The sequence below is a fragment of the Sporothrix schenckii genome (assembly GCF_000961545.1).
Source record: "Sporothrix schenckii 1099-18 chromosome Unknown Cont46, whole genome shotgun sequence".
In the NCBI taxonomy this organism is placed as follows: domain Eukaryota; kingdom Fungi; phylum Ascomycota; class Sordariomycetes; order Ophiostomatales; family Ophiostomataceae; genus Sporothrix; species Sporothrix schenckii.
The window spans coordinates 118065-141651 of record NW_015971147.1 but is presented as its reverse complement, the minus strand read 5'-3'; the positions used below and the strand labels follow the sequence as shown (position 1 = coordinate 141651).

Sequence of the window (23587 nt, the reverse complement as noted above, 5' to 3'; positions counted from 1 at the left end):
TTGTAAATCAATGCTTTTGTATTGTATCATACACCACGTTAAAAGTGGTAATTCTGTCCCAAACTCTTTTAACCATCCAACGCCTTACGCCTTCTAAATGAACCTAAAAGTAAAACAAGTCGCCCACCCAACGCATCCATCCCTCCTCTATCCCTGCTTGGCAAACGCCGGGTTCTGCTCCATGGTCATGGTGATGTAATTGCGCAGCAGGGCAAAGCGGTTGGCCGTCGATTGTCTTGCAGTCGCTGGCGCGTCGGCGGTTGGGCCACGTTCGGCTTCGGCATCCTCGTCCTTGTCGTTGCCCTTGTCCTTGTCCTCGACATCCATCATAGCGCCGTCTGTCGACTGCACCACATCCTCCTTGACGGCCGTCAGTTGCGCCAGGTTCTGCCCGAAGCGCGCAATCTCGGCCTGCACGACCTTTTCCTTGCGCTTCAGCGACCCGGGCCGTGTCTTGAGGCTCTGCTGCCGCCGGCGCCTCTTGATTCCGTCCCACTCGGCGTACTCGGCGTTCTCGGCGTTCTCGGCAGCTGCGTCTGTCTTGCTGGGGGTATCAATCTCCGGGAGCGAGTCTGCCAGCGACTCCAGCGTGGCCACAAGCTTCTTGGACGGGCGCCGGCGCTTGAGTGGTTTCGTCGTCGGGCCGGCCTTGTCGAGGACGCGCGCGCGGAAGGTGGCCTTGCGGATGAGCTGCTTGTCGCGCTTGGAGTGCAAGAAGGCGTCGCTGACGGTATTGTCGTCGCGATGGACTTTGCGGGGGAGAGTCGGGTCGGCGATGCGGGCGAGGGCCTTGGCCCGGTGGCTCATTTTGGGTGCGACGGGGGCCTGATGATCAGTGCTCTGTGGCAATATGGGGACAATTAAAACTCTGCCGTAGAACATACCATGATGGGTGGTTACGATCCAAGACCGGTGTGTTGTCAAGTAAAGTCGCAGGTCGCAGCTCAGATCATTTTTTGGTTATCACACAACTTTTTGGGGGGAGTGCGATAGCGATAAGATAGAGGGAGAGAGGAATTGATTGTGGCTGAGCTGCCTATATAAGCTAATCCGGAACGGTTTTCTTCCACAACCGAACAATAAGGTGGGATGCCAGAGTGGTCTAATGGGTATGATTAGAAATCATATGGCTTCGGTCGCGTGAGTTCAAATCTCACTCCCATCGTTCATTTTTAGGTTTTTTATCAACTTTTTTTTTTTGGAGGACCTCGCCACGCTTGAGCGGCAAGCTCCGAGAAGCTCTGCATTTAATACAAACCCCTCTCTTTACAAGAGAATCAACACATGAAGATGTACCATTCGGCTGTTTCCTAGGATTTTGATAAATTGTTTTATGTACAATTTTACATTTTTATTTCGATACGCTTTTTCATTATTTTCACGGACTCCCCTTCCCCGACACATGTCAGCCGATTTACGACGTCGCATTGCATCGGCCGAAGCCGAGTTGCAGTCGCTTCGCGAACAACTCGTGAAGGTTGAACAGGAGGAGCGTCTCCAGCAGCACCAGCATGCACCATCAAGCTGGCCCTGGCCACTCCAGTCCGATGAATACGAACGTTATGCGCGCCAATTGATCTTGCCCGGCGTCGGCGTCGAGGGCCAGCTGCGGCTCAAGAAGGCGTCTGTGCTGATTGTCGGCGCGGGCGGCCTGGGCTGTCCTGCGGCTCTGTACCTGGCCGGCGCTGGTGTGGGCCATCTGGTGCTGGTGGACGGCGACACGGTTGAGGCGTCGAACCTGCACCGGCAGATTGGGCACACGTCGGCGACCGTCGGGGCGTACAAGGTGGACAGTCTGGCGGCGGCGATGCGCGCGCGGAACGGAAGTGTGCGGTACACGGTGCACCGCGAGCACTTGACGGTGGACAATGTGGGTAGGCTTGTAGGCGGCTGGGAAAGCGAGAAAAGCGAGGACACAAAACTCGACCTGGTGCTGGACTGCACCGACCATCCGGCCATTCGGTACCTCATCTCGGACGCCTGCGTGCGCGCTGGCATTCCGCTCGTGTCGGCCGCGGCTCTCCGCACAGACGGACAGCTGGCCGTCCTCAACCACCCCGTGGGCGCGGGGCCCTGCTACCGGTGTGTGTTTCCACGGCCGCCGCCGACGGCCAGCCAGACATCGTGTGCCGAGGGCGGCGTGCTGGGCCCTGTGGTGGGCGTCATGGGCGTGCTGCAGGCGCTGCAGGCGATCCGCGTGCTCGTGTCTGGGTCGGCAACCGTCACGGTCACGACTAAGACGGTGCCGCCGGCTCCGACGCTCACGCTCTTCTCGGCGGGCGGTGCCGGCGGTGGACTGGTGCCGCCGTCGTTTCGGACGGTACGGCTCAAGGGCCGGCGCGCAGACTGTTTTGCCTGCTCGGACGACGCACCGTTGAAGACGATGGCGTCGCTGGGCGATGCGTGGCCCGACTACGTGCAGTTCTGCGGCGGCAGCACGGCCGTGACGCAGCACATTCTGCAGCCCGAGGAGCGCGTCTCGGTGTCGGCCTTCCGGCAAGTGCACGCGGACGGCGCGACCACGAGCGACGGGCGCGACAAGGCGGCGACGAAGCAGCGGCACTGGCTGCTGGACGTGCGCGAAAAGGAGTTTTACAACATGGGCACCATCTCCGGGGCGATCAACGTCCCCTTCTCGCAGACGCAGACGGGGACGACAGGCGAGGGTTTTCCGTCGTGGCTCCCCGACGGCATGGCCGACGATACAGCGCCCATCTATCTGGTATGCCGCGTGGGCAACGACTCGCAGGTGGTGACGCGGCAGCTCAAGACGCTGGGCCTAGATAGAGGCGGCGCACGGTTTGTTGGCGACGTGGCCGGCGGCATACTTGCGTGGAAACGCCAAGTCGACTCGACGATGCCGTTTGTGTGATGTATTTTTTGTGGTTACGGGTACATTTAGGTTTCATATTCCAGAGCACATATTCAGTCGTACAATGCATCATGACGTTCATGCAAGAGTTGGATTTGTTATTTATTTTTGCGCGCAAATAGTAGTAACATGGACAGCAAAGCAGCTTGTCCCCTCCTCCTCCTTTTTCCCTTCCGCCCTTTTGATTTCGTCCACGTCCTTTCCCCGGCCTCAAACAAACGTTGTCCGCTTCTTGTTAAAGGCCCGCTGGTCCTTGAGCCACTGCCGGTAGCCGGCCACGCTCGAAATCTTCTCGCCGTAGAAATCGGGCACGGGGTTGCCGGCCGACGACGCCGTCGGGTCCACGCGGTTGCGCTTGATGCGTGCAAAGAACTGCGTCTCCTTGAGCGTCATCTGCGCCTTGTACGGCCGCTTCCACGCGTAAAACACGACGTTGCCCACGCTCGGCCCGGCCAGCCAGCCCAGCGTCGCAAACCCAAACGTCATCAGGCCCAACGTCAGGAACGGGTCTAGCGGGATCGTGCTCAGGATGGGCTCGGCCACGCCGGAGCCCAGGAACAGGCCGCCGGCCAGGCCGCCCGTCAGGCCGCCGGCCACGCTAAAGGCCAGCTGGATGCGCCGGCGGGTCTTGCGCAGTGCAAAGAAGGTGTTCCAGTCGAGCGGCGGCAGGTCCTTTGGAGACGCATGGGCGTCGGCGGTGGCCGCAGCGATGCGAGCAGCAGCCTGAGCATCGGCGGCCGCATCCCGGTTGCGCGTGGCACCCGTCGGTGGTGGCGGGCGGTGCATTGCTGTAGATGACGAGAAGGAGGCGGAGGACGAGGAGGAGAAGGAGGAGGACGACGAAGGAGTGTTGGGTGCCGTTCGCCGGACAGCGGCAGACGGAGGAGAGGCGAGCTTGCGCTTCAACGGCAGGGCAACGCGAGCCGAGGACACGATCGTGCGGCTCTGCAGTGCAATGTTCGTCGGCCGCCGCACAAGGAACGCCGCCGAGGTCTTGGCCGAGGTCTTGGCCGACGTGTTGGCCGACGTGTTGGCCGACGTGTTGGCCGATGCTGTAGCGGCCACAGCAGGTCTGTGCAGGCTGCTGCCCGTCCGCGAGGCCGCAGCCAGGCCCGGGCGAAGCAGCGTCGGGGCTGTCGTGGTGAGCATGGTGGAGATGTGGTTGTCGTGCGCAGTGACTGTCACTGTTGTTGGCGTTGCCGTCGATGATGTCGTCCACTTGGCGGGTCGTTGGGCGTAATAGCGAGTGAGATACGAAATACAGATTACAGAGACCGCTGCAACGAGAAGGCGCTCTTGTGCAGGAGAAGACCGAAAAAAGGTGCAAGCTTGCTAGCGCGAAGCGGGGTCTTGCCTGCCAGCGACGTAATACGGGCCAACATCGAGTGGCACGTGATCTTGTGTAGATGGAGTGTGAGCTGTGCTCTTTGGCTGCGGCCGTTGTCAATATGACAATGAAACTACATGAACATAACAGGAGACGAGCCCATGAGGAAAGGCCTCAGTTATTGAACCGCAATACCTCTGTAGGGTTCGTAGTCGATGAAGGGCTGCTGTAGCTCCGCCTGGTAAAAGAGCCCAGCACCTTACGGCATGTCTCCACTTTATTTTGTCGTGACTGCCGCGTCTCACCTGAGCTTCAGTGAACGCCGTCTGTTGACCCAACTGTGCATTTTGCTGGCCCTCGCACTCGCCAGTCTTGCCAACGCGAGTCGACGCCCAACCGCGTGCACAGCACAACGGCCATGTCTGAATCCATGGCATCGCGTCCTTGACCGTCTTTGACTGTCCTTGACAGCCCATCCCTGCTCAACACGATGCCACGGCCACGGCGCGTCGAGCCGCTGCCGCCCTCATCGACCACGCCGACTTCCTTCTGCTCGACGCCCGCCTCGTCTTCACAGAGACACCGCCGTCCTGAACTGCGTGTCCTCCTCTATGATAAGCCGCGCTACCGCGTCCAAGCACACGCTCCACGGCCGCCGCCCACGCCCATCTCCCTCGTCCCGCCACGCAACGACGACTATGGCGCTTTTATTGTCGACAAGGTCGTCACACCGCTCGACTGGGGTGGACCACCGGCGGTTGGTACGGCTGCCGATTTGCGGATCCGTCCGGGAGGGGATGACGACGACGACGACGTCGACGATGACGATGGGTACAACACGGACGAGGAAGAGGCCCGGGAGGACGAGCGGTACCGCCAAGACCCACGGCGGCAGCACGTGAAGCGGGTGCTCAACTACGTCGTGGGCTGGCCGGACGAGCCGTATGCGCGGCAGCTGGTGCCGTGCACGCAGATCCTCGACTATGTGTCGCCGCGGGTCGTCGAGGACTGGGAGTATGCGCTGACGGAGCGGCAGCGGGCGGCGCGCGAAGCACGGCGGGCCGAAAAGGCGGCCAAGAAGAAGGGGACACAGACGACACAGGCGACACAGGGGGCACTCACCAAGACAAAGCACGAGGAAGACGGCGCCACCGGCGGCCTTTCACACAAAAGGAGACCAGGCCGGCCACCACAGACCGCTGCCGCTACAGCAGCAAGGGTGGCAGCCGCAGCGGCGCGGAAAGCCGCAGCCCAGGGCCTGCCATCGACGCCAGCCAAGATGGCCAGTTTGCAGATCCAGCTCGACTCGATGCCCGCGTCGACACCCATGGGCGTGGGTGTCTCTATTGGCGGGCCATCGCCGAAGCTGTTCTCCTCGCCTGGGTCTGCCGAGAAGCAACACGCCGGGCCGTCACTCAAGCGCCCATTTCAAAAGTTTGTCGAGCAACAGAAGGCCGACGAAAGCGAAAGCCGGGGCGCGAGTCTGGGCGTGGATACGGCCACCACCACTACGACGAATACAAGCGCCAACAGCGACGAAGGAAACGGGGACGAGAACGACGACGACAATGACGACGATGAACTCCAGGGTCCGGCCACCAATCAGCCACATGCTATGGTCATGCTCCCGTCCCTGCGGGAGCCGCCCGTCCTGTACGAACCGTTACCCCAACAACCACTCCCTCGGCCATCGACGTACATTCCGCCGCCGGACACGCCACTCTACAACCCACCCATGAACCGACCCCAAGTCAAAGGACCATCCACAGCCACGCCCATCCCACTGCCACCAACAGCCCAAGCACAGCCCTCCCTGAAGCGAAAACGCAACGAGGAGACACCCATACCACCGCCAACGATTCCTATAGCAACCCACCCCGCCAAGGACGCCATCGCCGTACTGCCTCTACCCGGCCCTGCCCCTGCGCCCAGAGACGAAGACGGCGGAGACGACGACGAGGCAGACGACCTCTACGAAGTCGACCGCCTCGAAGGCGACTGTCTCACTGCCGTCGACGCGGACGGCCATGCCGTCGTGGACGAGCCCGTGGACTGGGACGACCCCCTGCATCAGCCGCCGCCCGGCAGCCGCGTTGTGCGTCTCTTCCTCGTCCGCTGGAAGGGCGACTGGCCACCGGACCAGAACCCCTCCTGGGAACCCGCCGAGAACCTGCCGCCGCGCATGGTGCGCCAGTACCTCAAGCACGCCGCCCATAAACAGGCCCGCCGGGGCAGCAAGGGCGCCGGCGAACAGCGTGCTGCGCGTCATTCCATGGCATGACATGACGCAGTAGCATGGGCCACATGTACATACTCAGTGCTTGCATGGTTGTAAATACGAAAGAATTCGAATGCCAAGCTGCTATCAATTTCCCTTGACTATGGATGCAAATTCAGTCAACTTGTGTCCGTCAAATTAAAGTAAAAAACCAAACTGACTGTCCACAAACCAGGACAATGAACGGAATACAAACAAATAAAAAACGCAGCGCGAATGAAACACGCAGTCAACTGCACCGCCAGTGTCTTCTTTATTACCCAGTTAACCCTATTCTCTGTCCTGCGCACCACTACTACCCTCCACATAGTCTCACATGTTTCAACCTCTCCGTTTCTTTCCATCTCGCTCCCTTTCCCGATATAATCCCTTGCCGTGTCGTCACTAGCTATCGAGCCAAGTTGCTCCTCACATTTGGTCCAAACCCACCATTAGATCCGTTGTCCATGGCGCACTCAAGCTGCCGCGGGAGAAACCATCCCACTGCGACGCAGGAACACTGTTCTGGCTGGTGGTTTCCGGAGTCGTGTCAAAACACAGATCAATGAGCGTGTTGTCATAATTGGTCTGCGCTTCTGTCTGTCCATGTGTCTCAGCCTGCGACTGCGTCTGCTTTCTTGCCCGAGACGAATATGACTTGGTGCCGCTGTTCTGGGAGGCAGCCACCACTCGAGCCGTCGAGAGGAGCGTGGCAAAAGACATTTTGCCAACCGCAAGAGGCGCCGCGTTTCTGTTTGCAGCAATGGGGGGCTTGATGTGGCTGCGGGAGTATGAGGCGAGCCCAACGCTCTCCAAGAGAGACTTGAGCCCCATGTACCCGTGGCTCGCGAGCTTTATCCCGTTGCTGTCGAAGAGGCCACACAAGCTGCCATTGTCGACAGGCGCTGCGCAAGGGTCCGGCACAAAATGAACTTGTGAGGCATACTTCTCAAAGTGGAAGATGGACACGATGCGATGCGCTTTCTCGGCTTCCCGGATGCTAGTGAAGTGCATGTGTAGGTTTTCGTCAGCGAACCACATCTCTTCTAGAGCGTTCATATTTGATGGAAAGCGCCGGACATCGAGCAAGAGCTCGGTGCATAGATCGTTGACGAACTGCTTGGGAAAGTCCTTCACAACAATACAGCGTGTTTTCTCCTCAACGGCAACCAGGCCCCGATTTGGCGAATCTGCTGCCACAATTGTCTCACGGGACGGGTACGTGTGCGTCGGCAGCAACTTGATGGACATTCTCGATGCCGGGTCGAGAGGCCCCCCTTCAAGTTCCTCTGAGCGAGCCAGCAAAACAGGCGTGATTGCCATACAATCGGCAGCCTGCTGCGCAGTCTTGAATGTGATCATGGCGACCTGGCCGTGTCTAGGACCCAGAGTATCGGGGACAAGTCGCGCCATGATAACAACACCTCCATGGATATGTGCTAGGAGCTTGTGCATCGAAAAGTCGTGCGGGATGTTCCGAATGAGAACGGAGCGGCGATTGTCATTGCCTTGGCTAGAGCCAGTGATCCCGGCCACAGTCTCAGCGTCGAGCTTGAATGGATTGAAAACAATCCCAAAGCGATCCGCGTTCTTCGGAGAGGCATGCTTAACGCTTATCATTCCGGGAGGCAGATTCACCTCTGCAGTTGCATGATTAGAGAACCACTTCCGGTTTCGAGGAAACATTTGTTGGTATGAGAATGCTGGTCGCTCACCGTCAAGTTCGTCGTCAATGTCTGTTGCGACGTCTGGCAGGAAAGGGGCAGCACCGGGAGCCTTGCGCGCTCCGTCGATAGCAGACTTATCTTGCCCAATTGCAGCAAATCCCGCTGCCGAAGTGGGCAGGTAGCTGTGTGCCGTCTTGTTGCCGACACCTTGGTTGGCTCTGCTGCTTGGCGTCACTTGCGTCTGTGTCTGTGGGACCTCGGATATGGGTGCCAGGGGCACTGACGGCCGAAGGAACGTCTTCTTGAGCAGTTGACCTTCTTTCTCGGCGATGCGGCGCTTCTCATCAGCAGACTCACGCATTCTCTTCCGGGTGGCCTCTTCCTTCTCACGCAGGACAGCACGCATGGCAGCGCGGCTCATAGCCGGGGCATCGGCAATACCTTCAAGTTCCTCTTCAAGAGAAAACTCTTGCCAGATTTCGTCTGCATCATCACCGCCGTCACCTCCACTGCTGCCAAAATGGCCACCGGTCTTGCCGGATTGCTTAGTGCTTTGGGGATTGGTCAGAACAAGATGCTTAGCCTGCTGCTTAGTTTGCTGCTTAGGATGCTGTTTGATTTCTGGCTTGGCCTGCTGTTTGACCAGTGGCCGGGCGCTCGGTTTGTTCTGCCGATCACTCGTCGCCGTGTCTTGCTTCTTGGGCATCATCGCCTTTCCAGAAGTGGCTGCCTCCTTGACCTCCCCTGCTTTGTCAGTCGTGTTATTGGTCTTCAAGCCCTTGAGGGGGGTGACACCAAGAAGATCTGGGCGGCCTTTGGGATCCCCAGGGCCATCAGAGGCGCTGAAGTCATCTGAGCTGGTCGCAGGAGACAATTGACTGTTAGCTTCAGTAGATGGAGGGGTTTCTGTGTTGCCTCCGCTGCCAGGCAGGACTGAAGCAGGTAACACAGCAGTGGCACTCATCATGTGCTTGGTATTTTGGATGAGCAAGTTCTTGATGGCCACAAGTGCTTGGGAGCTCTTCTGAGGCATTGACGCAATGTTGTAGATCTGCGTGAGGACGAGGACATTGTTTGCGTTGCTAAGAGAGACGGCACGCAACTGGTCCTGTGCCAGACGTAACTCAGTCTCCAACTGCAGAACTCGTTTTGCCTGCCAGACATCCTCGGCAGGTGCGTGAGGTGGGGAAGCCATCTTTTCGAGCTGTTGGAGTCTCAAGGCTCCGGTGTTTGCCGTGCTAAAAAAAGCAAAGGTCAGCGTACAGTGAAAGTGAAGTGAGTTATACAGGTGCGTGTCTTGGCTTCGACAGAATGTATACCTTGTGGGAGTAGGTAACAGGATCAGACAGAAGGCCGGAGGATCATATGGAGCCAGAGACTGCTTGGCCGTAAAGAGAAGTGATAGAGGAGAAAGAAAAAGAGAGAAGAATACAAAATAAGAATATGCCGAAGAAGAACGGCCGCAGGTGATAGGGACGAAGTGTCGGCTGTAGTAGTTCTTCTTTTTTCTCGTTGTTGGAGCTGGTGTGATGCTCAGTTAGCTTTCAGAATAAAACGGCCGGGAGGTTTTACAAGTCATGTCTCTCCATGGGCAAGTATGCAGAAGTCAGAAAGCGATTAGGTGTTGAGGGATAGGAAAGTGAAAAATGGGCACTTTTGACATTGACAGTGTTTTTGATATCATGTCTATGGATGCGATGCAGTCCGATGGAAAGAAGGGAAAGCTACTCGAGGAAAATTATGATGTGCACGATAAAGAAACCTACTCTGTCGTGCTGTGACCGCGTTGACACCACAAGCTGTCTTTTCCGGTCAGGAAGGGTGGTTGTCGGTGCCGCAGTAGCACAACACCTCGAATGGGAGGAGACTGTCACCGTTTGCTCAACCGAAGTGGACTTGAGAATGTATCGGCGCGAGAGCACTCCGTGGAAACTTGTGGATTTTGAAAGAATTCCAGGAAATGAAGTGCGGAGGGAGGGCAAAATCTCCTATGTCGTCGAGCAGATGCATCGAAGAGATGGTCAGCAACAAAAGCAGAGCAGTGACAGGGGTGAATGGAGGGGAGGATGGTGACGAGGAGAATCAGTCAACAAACGACGATGAATGCAGACGCTCAATGACCAAAAAAGGGCTCTCGCTCGAGGGCGTAGTTTAGTTTGGAGGGCACAACATTGCAATTGGTTTTTACCTTGTTTTGCCTCTCGCGCTGCTCCGCCCTCGTTTCCGGGTGTCTACCTTCCTTCTTTCCTCGTCTCTCCAGTCGCCCTTTCCTTGCCTTTCGTTGTTGTCTTCCAATGGAAAGATAACAGAAGTGGCCCGTCAATACGTCCTTTTGGTAGTCAGCAAAACAATAATGGTTAGAAATAATAGAGAGAAAGAGTTGACATGGGAAGCAAAATAGAAGGCTCCATGGAGCACATGATGGTTAGGATCAACGCAGACGTACTTTGACAACGAAATGACGGCCGTACTTATACTGCCATTTATATCAACATGAATATGCGGAGCTCTAGGGAATAACGGAAAATCAAAATATTGTGGATGGGAAAGGTCGGAAAATGGAAGAAACGAGGTAACACGCTAGAGAGCACGTCCAATGCACGCGGTTTGGTGCTTGCTACCCAGAAAGGGGGGGCGACGTGATGACCCCGATTTGGAAAGAACCATCCCATTAAAACTCGCTGAATGGAGTAATGTGTGAAAGAAAAGAAGAAAAGAAAAGAAAAGAAAAGAAAAAAAACAGGAAGGCTCGATTCATCATTGCACACAATAGGAAAGAGAGCACCTAAGGTTCAGGCGTTCAGCGCCGGATCAACCGCCATGAAAAATTACAGGAAAGGAGAGTGGTAACACTGCAACACTGCCCACGATCTTCAAAAGTATGTCACTACCACCCCATTTTCTCTCCATTGTCACCCTCGCGGGTGCTCTATCTAAATCTACCAATTTTGGTGTACCATGATGACAAGGAAGGAAAGAAATTTAGGAGGCGACAGAAGGGCCAAGCCCAATCAAACGAAGTCATACAAGAACAGACATGATCAAACAGGATTCAAATGCCATGCCAAGGGCGAACACAACTTGCAAGGGAAGACGAATTATGGCCAGTCAATGGAAGACCTTGGTAGCCAACAGAGAGAAGAGGTAAAAAGAAAAGAAAGACAGAAACCAGTGGTACGCAGAAAGTCTTCTACAGGACAGTCATGTTTTGAGATTAAATTCTCGCCAGACGTGAAAACTTGACATTCATGACTGGGCCTTCATCACCAGAGACTGTTCTGCCTTCAGCAGCGCTTCTGTGCCGGCGTCAAATTCGGCCTGTGCTGCTGCTGACAACAGCTGGCAGGGCTTCCGCGGCACCGGGCTAGGAAGACTGCTCGCCGGGGCGCCACCGATCGACCCAAACGACTGCAGGCCGTGCTTGACACCGACAAACCCATATCGAATGGCCAACCAATCGCCCTGGGCCACAATGGCCTGCAGTGCTCGAGCCTCCTCGATCCGGCCTGCATGGAAGAGATCCAGAATCGATGTGCACGCACGCGGCGACAAGTTGGCCAGCCCCGAGATCGATCCATTGGCCCCGACGACGGCCCCCTGCAAGATGAAGTCGGCGGAACCGCCGGCCACGAAGAACGGATTCTCCGAGCCCGGACCCCGGCCCAGAGCAGACACGCCCGCCACGATACGCGCCAGCTTGCCCGTGTTGCCGCAGGTCAGCTTCACACCCACAATGTTGGGGTGAGCGCCGGCCAAGGCACAGATGGTGTCGCTGTCGAGATCGATGCCGCTCGCAGCAGCTGGGAAGTTGTACACAAGAACCGGGATCGGGCTTTGGCTGGCGACGGACAAGAAGAACTCGCGCAATTGGTCCCGGCCGAGGATGGAGGCATAGTACCCAGGCGGCAGGACCAGAGCATGGGTGGCTCCGGCACTGGCTGCCTCGACACAAAGATCGACCGTCTCCCGGACGGACTGGGCACCACAGCCGGCCAGAATAGGGAATGGCGTGGCAGAATCCTCGAAGCGGTCGGCCCGGACGGCATCGACAACAGCCTGGATGTTGCGGATCCGCTCTTCGTGCGTCAGATGAGCAGCCTCGCCGTTGGAACCGTGCAGCAGGATGCCAGCAACACCTGCCTGCTGCAGTCTCGCAGCCTGTTTCTGCATCGATGCCAGATCCAGATCCTCCGTCTCCGGCTCGAAGAAGGTGAGCATAGGTACATACACCCCATCTGGCAGGTGTCGAGAGCGATCTGCGGCAGCAGAGGTTTGTGTCTGGGTGCCGGATGCAGTAGCCCCGGTGACAGTGGCCGGGGTTCGAGGCGTCTTTGGGGGTGTCTCGGAGCTGTCCCCGGAGGAGCGGCCGACCGGACCAACATTGATTGACAACGAAGACATTGTGGGAAAATAAACGAGACGAGAGCAGAGAGGGAACACAAACTTGAAGTAAAAAGGAGGTGGGATGAAGATCAAAGTATGATGAAGGACTCGAAAACAGAGTGGGAGCAACAATGGATATTTGTATCAAGACAGATGGACCGGCCTAGGAGATGGGCGAGATATTACCGGGCTTCGTCCGTGACGCCTGTGACAGTACAAAGGAGAAAAGGAGGGGAAAGTATTGGGGATGCCGAATGTCGTCCAACGATAGAGAGCGTGACGAGTCATTACACAGCAAGCATAGACAAGATCCTTGGCGACTCTCTCTCGCATTGTGTAAAAAGGGTGTTGTGTCACAAGAAAGCACGGGAAAGATGGCAGCAAGGAACGAGTGAGTGCAACACAAGTGGAAATTGTGGCCGTGAACCGATCTGCGGAGGAAAAAAGGTCGATGCACCGGAGAAGTTAAGTGCCACCAGTCGGAAGGCTATCACCGGCAAGTACGACAGTCGGTGCTAAGGTTCTGGGCAGCGGAGAGTGCGTCCGTATGACAAGCATTAACGACCTGCGTGTCAGAGGGGGTGTGAAGAGGAGGAGTAAGAGTAGATTAGCTGCACGACTACTACAATCACTAGCGAAGGAGGCAAATACACGACGGTCTAAGAGGAAGAAAGGCACCGCCAATTAGCTTGGCTCTCCCATCGTCCCTTCCTGGTGTAACAAAATGAGACGATGACAAGGGAAGGCGCGAAAAACGCAAAACAGCAATGCCGAAACTTCCCGTCGAGGTAACGCACTCGCCATGGCATTCGTCCTTTTTTGCGCCTTTCTAGATTCTCAAAAAGGTATTGCTTCTTCTAAGCCCACTTGACGATAGCTTGTTATTGATTGGCTCGGAGCAGGAGATCACAATAACGCATGCAACTTTGGACAGGGGGAGCTTCAATGGGAGCACACTGGAAGCTCGCGCGGAGTGTGCCAGCACCAGGCGAGAGAGACGAGCAAGTGGGCAGGCCGACTGGAACGCAATGGAAATAACAAGAAAGCATCTAATGATGACCGTTGGCAGCTTGCACGCCGTGGTGTGAATGGGGGAGCAGCTCCAGGAGGTCGTACATTGTGGTGTATGTGGGCGGTGTTCCCAGCTGAGCGGCTAACGTGGGGGGTTGCACCTTACAATCGGCCAATCTGCGTGCGGAGAAGGCAAAAGCACAGCAGGGCAAACAAGGAAGGAAGCAAGGGGACGCAAGCAAAAGCGGGGCAGGTGTCCGCGTGAGGAAGCAGCAGATCACCATTGTGCCTGTTCCAGAAGGTAGGAAACGGTGCCTTTGACGTGTGGGTGTGTGTGTTTCTATGATTTTGTCTGCATTGTCTTCCCAGGCATCAATATCGTGCAGAAGCGTCGATCGTCAGTTGCACCTCACCTCCATTCTATGGAAGGGTCCCAAGAGATGAGATATCTCGAATGCTTCAACTTCGCGACGCTACTACAATTACGAACGACGCCCTAGCTGACGCAGCTGGTTTACGACATAAGTGGAGGCATTGTAACGACAGTGACAATTGGACTTGTGCTTCTGCGACACAAACAAAAGTTTTGAGTCTTGTACTCTGGACTCCGTATTGTGGTGGTCCTGGTATGACATTGGAGGTGCAGACGAAAACGCTCTCTCGCCGTCCTAACTGCCGGAGTTGATTCCCCGGGTCGGGTTGGTGACCGGTTTCCTCACACAGAGAGCCAAGCCACGCTGCCTAGCAGGGCGAGAAGGGTGAGAAGTATGCCCGAATCCTTCATGTCCGACGCGAGAAAAGGAAGGACCTTCGGCGCACTCAAATGGAAGTGAACCCCCACGCCGCTAATTTAGACTACGCAGTGGTTCATCATGTAAGTCGACGCAAATGGCAGAACATAGAAAGCGAACAAATCGCCAGTGAGAGCGCCATGTCGTCAATTTTCGCCAGAAGCGATCCAAAGAGGGGAAATGATGCAAATGGAAATGTATGTTCGTGATGATCCAATTGCCCCTTCTAGCCTCCCCTCTTTTCCCCCTCTCTTTCCTTCCGTCGTTTCCCCGTCATCGTCGCTCTTGCCTTTTCCGACTTCATACGCCTCCGACATAGGAGCAAGCTCCTTCCAATTCGGTGTGTCAATGTGAATGCGCTTTCTCCTCCCACCCTTATTCGGGACAGGCGGCGGAAAGAACAAAAATAAGAAAGACAACGCGCCTCGTCGGGTCACTTTCGACGATCCAAATGAACCGGTCAAGGACAATCTGACGGTCGGGGAGATAGGGGGGAAACAATGCGATTGACGGAAAAGGTAAATGCGTGACACGCGGGAACAACATTCACGAGAAGGTGCAGCCTGCTTCGCTGACGATTTGCCCGATTGTAGCTTCCTACCTTGTCACAATAACCAGGTTTCCATATCGAACGACTTTTGGCCCCATGCTTGTCCTGTGCAACGCAGAGCTTGCTCTTGCCGCTTGCCGCTTGACGCTTGCCGGCTGTCGCACAGTCGCACTTCTCTTTCTGGCGAGATGGAGTAGTTACATCTTTCTTCCATGCATCTTTGCTCTTTCCTGGACATGGAACTTCACCACTCCATTGACCCCCACCAAGGGCAAGACCTTTGACTCGATGGCCAACTGCTATCGCTCCTTCCTACAATGCACCCATCGCAAGTATGCCTAAATGAAGGCAATTAAAGTAAACGACGTAAATGTATGTCATTGGCATTTCTCAACAATCATGCAGTCACAGTTTTACACTCGAAAGTCACATTCTGGCATGGAACCGCCAGTGTCCTGGGTCGCGTGCCATGCGGTCGGCACAGAAGTTGCCCTGCGAAGGATGCCCAGGTTCTGCCGTCCTCTAGAATTGGTAAGGCTTAGCGACCGGAGGTGAACTTGATCGCTCCTGCCTCGATATATCTTCGCGCGTTGCAATCAGCTGCTTTCATTAGCAGTCACATTTTGGCACCGTCTCTTCCCACATTCTCCCACATCCTCCCACGTCTTCACAAAACTGTGATCTATTTTTGCTTTTTCGGAAAAAATTCAAGAAACTTTTAACCTGCAGGACCTTTCTCTCACGTGAAACGCACAAGATGGGCTGCTGCATGGGTAACCGTGGGGGCCAAACGCAATCACAGCAAATGCCGAAATGCAGCAATTCGTTCTGCACCAATCTCTGGTTTGGCCATGTATGACATTCAGCTACATTGGTTACCCCTGAACTGCAACGACTTGCTTCCTTATTGGATTGGACCATTTGCTCTTAAGCTCATTGTTGCCTCCTTCTTGTTTTCACTTTTCGTGAGGCTCCGTTGCCCACGCCCAGTGCCCCCATTCAACAGTTTCTTGTCGCCTTTTTCTTCAACGGTGGGGAGTGACCTCCACGCAATGATTTGTGCAGTTCTGCAAAGGACTTGGGTCTCACCGCTTCCTTCTCTTCCAACCTCCGTCCTTCCTCTCACCATTCAGGTCACGAAGTGAATTCAGCTAATATGACAAGGTGTTCAACATTTGTCGCCCTGCAGCCGCATTGTGACGAGCGGAACATCACGAGCTTTATTTTCAATCCTTCTTGCGCCTCCATCTGAGTGACATCTGACAGCACCAGGCACGAATATCAACCACGGGACCAATCCTTCTCGCCAACCACGAGAGTCAACGTGTCTGGACATAACATAAAAGGGGCGTACGTGGACAAAGGGAGCGCAGTGTGACGTGTGTGGTTTTACACTCGGCAGGCACACCATGACTAGAAAGCCGACATGCCCGTTTCACCCCCACCTCAGCGGTATCACTGTCATAACCATTTATGGCAGTCATTGTCAGACAAGTGACGGGGTAAACCTCTTATTGGAAGTCATTCGGATGGACCAATTTTATCGCAAGTTGGAGGTGGACGGCTCAAACAGCTTACTACCCACTGACTCATTCTTCATGATCAAGGTTATGATCAAGGTGCCGGTAACGCCGTTGGTTCATGGGAGAGCTCGAACGGTCGGTGACAAGGTTCTTCGTTAACAGAAAGTGGTGTTGCTGATACGTATCAGCGTGCCAAATCTAAAGTACGCCAGGACGATCGATGCGATGAGGCATCCTGTGAGCGGACCCAGCCCACCGGGAGCTCGTCAACATTTGAATTGCTAACATGGAAAATGATTTATGTATGAAATCAACGAACGGTACACTTGCCGTCTGCGCCGGTGCCAGGCTGTAGACCACCAGTGAGTAGCTCGACATTAGTATCAGCACTTGGACGACAATCTGATCGCCATTCCCAAGGCACAATATTGTAATGGTACGGCCGTACTGTCACTATCATTGCAGGCCAGAGCTTCATGTTCTCGGCGAGCGCAGCATGTTGGCTCCCAGAAATAGTTCCTAGCGCCGACTACAGCGGAAACCAGAATACAGCGGCCCGTTTCCGGTAACTCTACTCGTGATTCCTCCAGGATATGCTTTTCTGCCAGGATATTTGATCGACGGCGATACAGTGACTTTGACGACACAGTTTTTTCAAGATGCTCCGCAGCAACCCAGAGCCGTAAACGAGCTGCAATACGAGGGAGCCTACAGCACATTCATTGGTACTTTATGAATACTTTCTTCCTTCCGCCGACGAAGCAGAGTATGTCTGTTTGAGTAAAGAAACTTGTTTAACAGTCGACATTTAGCCCAGATGTCTAGTAATCTGCACCTAATTTTTCGGTGCACAGCCGGTGAGGTGTCCGGCAAGTCGAGAAGATCACACTAGGATTTCCCGTCACCGTTGTATTGGTAGCGGGCCGGACGACGTTTGTTTTTATATTTGGAAACAAAACGTGTCCGTCTTTCTTCTGTTTTCTTCTTACATGGCTCCAAAGCTAACATGCTTACCCTGTCAACACTGAAAGACTTGTGATCGTGCATCTATTAACTAATTGAAAGCAATATATCGAGGTCTCAGTCACGAGAATAAAATGAGGAGGTACAATCTCGATGGAGGTATTTATTCAAAATACATACGAAATTGATTTGCTTATCATTGTAAAATGGCCAGCGAGTCACGTCATCTACATACACAAAGGCTATGTCATCCAGGTAATGCAACCATACGGACACGGTGACAAAAAGCAAATCCAGGATCGTGGGTTCCGTTCCGGCCGGGCCTGTAACGATGCTATAACTTGCGGCGGTGGGCAAGCACGACTGCTACAACTGGATTTCCGGAGAGTCAAAGCTGCATAGCAGTCCCGGTTGAGCCCGTGATGATATGTCTTGATGTCTTCAATCTTGGCGCCCACGTTACGGTTTTGGATAGCTCTTGCTAAAAGTGGAGTGGGACCCTTGACCAAGCTCCGTTGGAGTGTGGCGTTTTGTGGCGCTCTGATTTTGACCGATTTTGACCAATTATGCCGCTATCTTTTTCGCTCTCGTGGACATCCAGTTCAGGCCGTCTCTCATGATCGCGCAGTCGGAGAGCTACGTCCATCCTGTCCGTGTTCCTGGTTCTCGGAATATGAACATAGCAATCTCGTTCACGACGATCGAAGACAGCCATATCGCCCGATAATATGTCGATAGAGGACGCCCGATGACTACGGTCAAATCATACTCGCCCCGTTGTGACTTGTATTGGATGCAAGTAATTTTTTAAAGAGAATCTACCACCTTTCAACGTTGGGAGCATCAGTGAAATATTAATATCCAAAGCTACTCGACGAGTATAAGTGTTATTTCTTTCAATGTTATCGTGTAAAGATCGCGACATCCGTCCCGTTTTCGCCGAACTCTCTCCTCAGCTCATCGTCTGTTGTTTTCTTCTTTTACGGTCTTTTTTGTTTCATCCCGTCTTTTTCTTCATCGGTCCCCTATTTGTTTGGTTTTTCATCTTCAGTTCCACTTGAAATGGAGACACGGCCTCCTTTTGGAAACATCTTCATTTTGCACGCGCATCACAGCGCACACGGCCCCACAAATGGTCTCCGATGGGCCCCTGTCAGATGTTTGTTTCTTCACGGGACGACAGGCTGTGTGCTGCACAGAGAAAGGGGTTTCTGTGCTTTCTTTTGTACCTGTTCCGCTCGTTCGAGTGGTCCGATCTGGATGGCTCGGCGTTTTAGTGGGTGTGGGGGAACTAAAGTAGAGAAACAGGTGCCCAGTCCTGGGGAACCCGTCACAGCGCCGCTCGAGAACGAGATGTTCTTTCCGATCTTTCCTTTTCGTGTTACAGCAATGGCCGTCATGAAGAGTGATTACTCTGTAGATTCTGAGCTGCTTCTTTTTGCATCGGCTCCTTCCCATTGCTGGCCTAGCTGGAGATCGCTCCTGCCATCTTGTCTTCTGTGGCAGAGTGTCTGAGGTGTCGTGGAAGGAGCATTCCAGGGATCCATCGAGCTTGTTTTCCCCTTTTAGCACCGCCTAATTTTAGTGGCTCTTCGTCCCCAACGTAACGCTATTCGTCCCTTGACAGGGGCACTACAGCGAACACAGCGCGGTGTCGCTGCACCTGCCTCGGATTCGCGTTTTCACAAGTCTGGTAAGGCGACTTCTTCCCCCGAATTGACGACGACATCGAAACAAGACGACCGCCAGCGCAACGACAGCGCTGCAATCCGACGACACGATCCAGAGGACGGACCCAGCACCACAGCCGGCGCAATCTCGTCGACTGCAAACATCACTCAGAGTCTCGCATCCCGAGTTTGACACGCCCAGCCTCGTGCCTGTCCCTCGGCCTCCGATCGGTCTCACCTCCGCACAATTCTTCAACGACATCAAGTCCCCCACGAGCCCCTTTTCTTCGCACGACACCTTCTCTCGACTGCGGAACCCCTCTCGTGACTATTGGCGTGTCCCGTAACTGATGACGGCGTGACGGGTTTCTGTCGACAACCCCGTCTCTGGCGACTCCGGACGTACCTGGCACCGAACGCGTTTTCTGACCAGCTCTCGACCCGAGACGAATCGCTGTACCCTTCTCCCAACTCGCGATACCCACCGCTACTTCTACATCTCCCCTCCTCTCCTCTCAACTCCACAAATACAAAAGAAGGCGGCGCGGCCGCCGGAGGCGTGCAGCATGCAGTCCGGAAAGGCCAAGGCCGAGGTCATGGGCCGCAAGGCCAAATTGGCCCATTCCTATCAGGAGCTGCTCGACGAATTCTCAAACAAGGACCTCAAGTCCGTCGGCAACTACACCCTTGGGCGCCTCATTGGCAAGGGATCGTTCGGAAAGGTGTACCTAGCCACGCACAAGCTGACCAACGGCTCCAAGGTCGTGCTCAAGTCCGCCAAGAAGGACGACTCGAATCTGGCCCGCGAGATCCACCACCATCGCCAGTTTGTCCACCCACACATTGCGCGCCTGTACGAGGTCATTGTCACCGAGTCCATGGTCTGGCTCGTGCTGGAGTACTGCCAGGGCGACGAGCTCTACAACTACCTCCTGAAACACGGCAAGCTGCCGGTCGACAAGGTGCAGCGCATCTTCACGCAGCTCGTGGGCGCCGTGTCCTACGTGCACCTGCAGTCGTGCGTGCACCGCGATCTCAAGCTGGAAAACATCTTGCTGGACAAGCACGAGAACGTCAAGCTCGTCGACTTTGGCTTCACGCGCGAGTACGAGGGAAAGGCCAACTACCTGCAGACCTTTTGCGGCACCATTTGCTACTCGGCGCCCGAGATGCTAAAGGGTGAAAAGTACGCCGGCGAAAAGGTCGACGTCTGGAGCCTCGGTGTCATCCTCTATGCGCTGCTCTGTGGCGAGCTGCCCTTTGACGACGACGACGACGATGTCACGCGCCGCACCATCCTCGTCGACGAGCCCCAGTACCCCGACCACGTCCCACCGGACGCCCTCTCTCTCCTCAAGGCGATGCTCTCGAAGCGACCCCTCCTCCGCCCGACCCTGCCCGACATCCTCGCGCACCCCTTCCTCGCCGACCACGCCGCCCAGCAGCAGACCATCCTCGACGTGCCACAGCCGTCGCCCTTTACCACACCCGTCGAGAAGGAGTCGCTGCAGCGCATGCGCAGCGCCGGCGTCGACATTGACACTGTCATTGAGAGCGTGCTCGCCCAGCGCTGCGACGCTCTCGCCGGCTGGTGGACCCTGCTCATCGAAAAGGAGCAGCGCAAGCTGGTCCGCCGCGAGCGGAAGCGCAAAGAAAAGGAGCTCGAGCACCGCAACTCGCGGCGCCTGTCCACGACGTCCAGCCGCCTCGAGCGGCTCGCCACTGTCGAAGAAGCCGGGTCGAGCTACGTCAAACTCAGCGACCCGCCCACCCCCAAGTCGTCGAGGGGCCGTTCACAGCGCCGTAGTTGGCACCATGACAGCTTGCGCATCGACGACTTCCCGGGCCTGTCGGAGCTTGGCCGCGTCAACGAAGCTCTGAAAGCCAACAGCGCCGGTGTCGCTGCCGCCTCGGCGACCAACGGCAACTTTAGCAGCAACCGGAACAGCCGCAACAGCCGCCCAAGCGGCGAGCACCGGCCACCACCCGTCGACAAGGACTCGCTGCGCTCCGCCAGCTCGTCCCGCCAGCGCCGGCCAATCCCACCGCCCAAGGAAGGCGTCCTGCGGAGTGCCCGGTCCAGGGGGTCGACGCTGCACCTTGTCACAACAAGCGACGCACTGGCCGCCGCAGGGGCCGCGGGCGTCAATGGCGTCAATGGTGTGCACATTGCCAACGGCGCGTCCGGCGCGGGCGGTGCTAGTGGTGGCAGCAACGGCGCATCGGGCTTGCACAGCAACCAAAAGGTGCGCAAGAAGACGTCCCAGGTAATCATCACCCACTGGAAGAACATGACGCACTGGATCGCCGAGAACACGCGCCGCACCAAGGGTGCTGGCAAGCGTGGCGGCAGCCACTCGACTCCGAACCTGCTTCCGAAACCATTGAGCAGGAGCGGCGGTGGCGGCGGTACCGGGAGCAGCAAAGACGGCGGTGGAAGCCGCGGAAAGGACTCCAAAGCGAGCAGCCCACGCCCTCAAACAAGCAAATACCCGGCCTCCGGATCGGCCGGTGCTGGTGGAAGTAGCACTGGCGGCCTCGGCATTGGTCTCGGCGGCTCTAACACGGCCAGCCTACCCAAGGGCGTTGTCGCCAATGGATTCGCCAAAGCAGCCGGCCAGCCTACGGCCGCTGGCCCCAGCAGTGCCAGTGCTGTGACAGGCGGTGCTTCCGGCGGCGGTGCTTCCGGCGGCGGTGCTTTCCGGCTCGACGACCTGGGAACGCCCGCAAGCATGAGTGGTGGTGGTGGTGGTGGTGGTGGTGGTGGAGCAGTCACCAGCGGCAGCAGCACTGCAAATAGCCCACTGTCGCCCAGCCTGTCCGCCACCACGCCATCCAACACGAACTACCAGCAATTCTACTACCAGGTGCATCCGCAACAGCAACCTCAACAAGGGCAAGCACAACAGCAGCAGCAGCCTGCCTCCGCTCCTCGACTACAATCAACCAATTCTTATAAGCGCCAGTCACTCTCTCCCTCGCCCCTAACACCGCGATCGGCCGTTCGCCGCTCCTCTGCGGGCCATCACGGCCTCCGTGGCCGCAAATCGACTTCCTCTTCCGTCTCGTCCATCCGCTCCATCCACCAACACCAACATCATCACTCCCACTCCAAGGCATCGTCCACCAGCTCCAACGGCTCCGTCTCCACTGCCACGGGCGCCGGCGCCGGCAGCAGTGTCAGCGCCGTCGGCCGCTCACCCCACCACTCCGTCAAGGTGCTTCCCGCCACGCCCACCACAACCTCGTTCCCTAGCAACCTGCGACTTGTCCGCGGATCTGTTTTTACGGCATCGTCGTCGGCGTCTGCTGCTCATGCTTTCAACGAAGGTATGCCACTCAGCCGGGCACCCGGATCGCCCAACCCTTTTGGTAGCCACTACCAGGCCGGCGGCCTGCACGGTGGCGGCGGCGGCGGAAGTGGCAGTCTCGGTCCCGCCTTTGTGGGCAGCAGCACGCCTGTCATGTTTGCCAAGCGCAAGCGCAACATCTTCAAGGGGCCGATGTTGTCGTTTGGCAACAGCAGCGGCGGGGCCGGAACCGGCGCCAGCGGTCGCAGCGCCAGCGGAGGTTCGGGTGCCAAGCACTCCCACTCCCGCAGCGCGTCCGCCAGCGGACTCGGCCGGCGATCCGGCGAAATTACCATTGAAGAAGAGGACGAGGAGGAAGAAGAAGAGATGGAAGACATGGAAGAGGAGGGAGAAGACATTGACGACGACGACGATGCGGCAGCCAACGGGCACGCCGCCATCAGCCGGTTCCTAATGGACGGTGGCGATGCTGCGGGTGGGCTTGACGACGTCGAAGAAGTCGACCAGTTCAGCCCCATCATCCGACGCCCCGGCGAGTACATTGAGGAGATTTACGAGGACGCCGAAGAAGAGGATGACGTGGGCGAACCGGGCGACGACGTCGGTCCCGGCAGCGACGCCCCGGCAAGGAACGGCAGCCCCATCAAGACACATCGAAGCAAGCAGGCCGTCTCAGCCGCATAACGATATCAACGCTAATGTACATTTTACCTTGCCTTTTGGTTTCTGGTCTCTTTTGGATTTGGGCCGCATTGGCCATATTTTTATGGCCATTTTGTCTCTTATGTTTCTTTTGTTTCTTGTATTCTCTTGGTCACGCCATTTCTTCTTTCGTCTTTTGTTCTTTTCTATACCATGACAAGCTGTTAATGCGTCTTCTTCTAGCCCAAGGTGTTTTGTTTTCTATTATATACAATTAAATTTTTGTCGTTTGGAATATGACCTACATAGCAAATATGAATCACGGGACATGGCTCTGTTTGTTTTATTTATTCAAGTTCTCTCACTCTCTGCCACAAATACCATGGTTTGTAAGCCTTTGCCTTCGTAATCAAAACAACGGCTACATATGAAGTCGTGCTGAAAATTCGTGTCGGGATGGCCCTTCACCACAAATTGTAGACAAAATACATGTGACAAGTCTTGTAAACTGTAAAAATAAACAAACGTCGAAGTTCGTAGTTCCAACAGCACGAAAAGCTCAATGCATTGAATTCGAATCTTAAAATATTTGCATATAAATTTCATCGTGGATATACCCC

The 23587-nt window shown here is 55.9% G+C and overlaps 7 protein-coding genes and 1 non-coding gene across 8 annotated transcripts; 4 read left to right on the top strand and 4 right to left on the bottom strand.

Annotated features, from left to right (window-relative positions):
* Nucleotides 1-147: 147 nt before the first annotated feature.
* SPSK_00175 (uncharacterized protein) lies at nucleotides 148-807 on the bottom strand (the record flags this gene model as incomplete). The annotated part of the gene is made up of 1 exon (XM_016727155.1): nucleotides 148-807. The coding sequence occupies one exon, from the start codon at nucleotides 805-807 to the stop codon at nucleotides 148-150; it is 660 nt and encodes a 219-aa protein (XP_016586374.1).
* A 276-nt stretch (nucleotides 808-1083) lies between these two features.
* Nucleotides 1084-1165, top strand: SPSK_11273. Its single transcript has one exon. It is a non-coding gene; the product is annotated as a tRNA-Ser (tRNA).
* Nucleotides 1166-1402: 237 nt separating this feature from the next.
* Nucleotides 1403-2872, top strand: SPSK_00127 (adenylyltransferase and sulfurtransferase; the record flags this gene model as incomplete). Its single annotated transcript, XM_016727107.1, has 1 exon — nucleotides 1403-2872. One exon carries the CDS (start codon nucleotides 1403-1405, stop codon nucleotides 2870-2872), a length of 1470 nt encoding a protein of 489 aa, XP_016586373.1.
* Nucleotides 2873-3082: 210 nt separating this feature from the next.
* On the bottom strand, nucleotides 3083-4021 carry SPSK_00159 (presequence translocase-associated motor subunit Pam17; the record flags this gene model as incomplete). The annotated part of the gene is made up of 1 exon (XM_016727139.1): nucleotides 3083-4021. The coding sequence occupies one exon, from the start codon at nucleotides 4019-4021 to the stop codon at nucleotides 3083-3085; it is 939 nt and encodes a 312-aa protein (XP_016586372.1).
* A 668-nt stretch (nucleotides 4022-4689) lies between these two features.
* Nucleotides 4690-6480, top strand: SPSK_00110 (uncharacterized protein; the record flags this gene model as incomplete). The annotated part of the gene is made up of 1 exon (XM_016727090.1): nucleotides 4690-6480. One exon carries the CDS (start codon nucleotides 4690-4692, stop codon nucleotides 6478-6480), a length of 1791 nt encoding a protein of 596 aa, XP_016586371.1.
* Nucleotides 6481-6885: 405 nt separating this feature from the next.
* SPSK_00085 (uncharacterized protein) lies at nucleotides 6886-9318 on the bottom strand (the record flags this gene model as incomplete). Its single annotated transcript, XM_016727065.1, has 1 exon — nucleotides 6886-9318. The coding sequence occupies one exon, from the start codon at nucleotides 9316-9318 to the stop codon at nucleotides 6886-6888; it is 2433 nt and encodes an 810-aa protein (XP_016586370.1).
* A 2051-nt stretch (nucleotides 9319-11369) lies between these two features.
* SPSK_00143 (uncharacterized protein) lies at nucleotides 11370-12524 on the bottom strand (the record flags this gene model as incomplete). Its single annotated transcript, XM_016727123.1, has 1 exon — nucleotides 11370-12524. One exon carries the CDS (start codon nucleotides 12522-12524, stop codon nucleotides 11370-11372), a length of 1155 nt encoding a protein of 384 aa, XP_016586369.1.
* Nucleotides 12525-19580: 7056 nt separating this feature from the next.
* On the top strand, nucleotides 19581-23009 carry SPSK_00076 (serine/threonineeeee protein kinase; the record flags this gene model as incomplete). The annotated part of the gene is made up of 1 exon (XM_016727056.1): nucleotides 19581-23009. One exon carries the CDS (start codon nucleotides 19581-19583, stop codon nucleotides 23007-23009), a length of 3429 nt encoding a protein of 1142 aa, XP_016586368.1.
* Nucleotides 23010-23587: the final 578 nt, after the last annotated feature.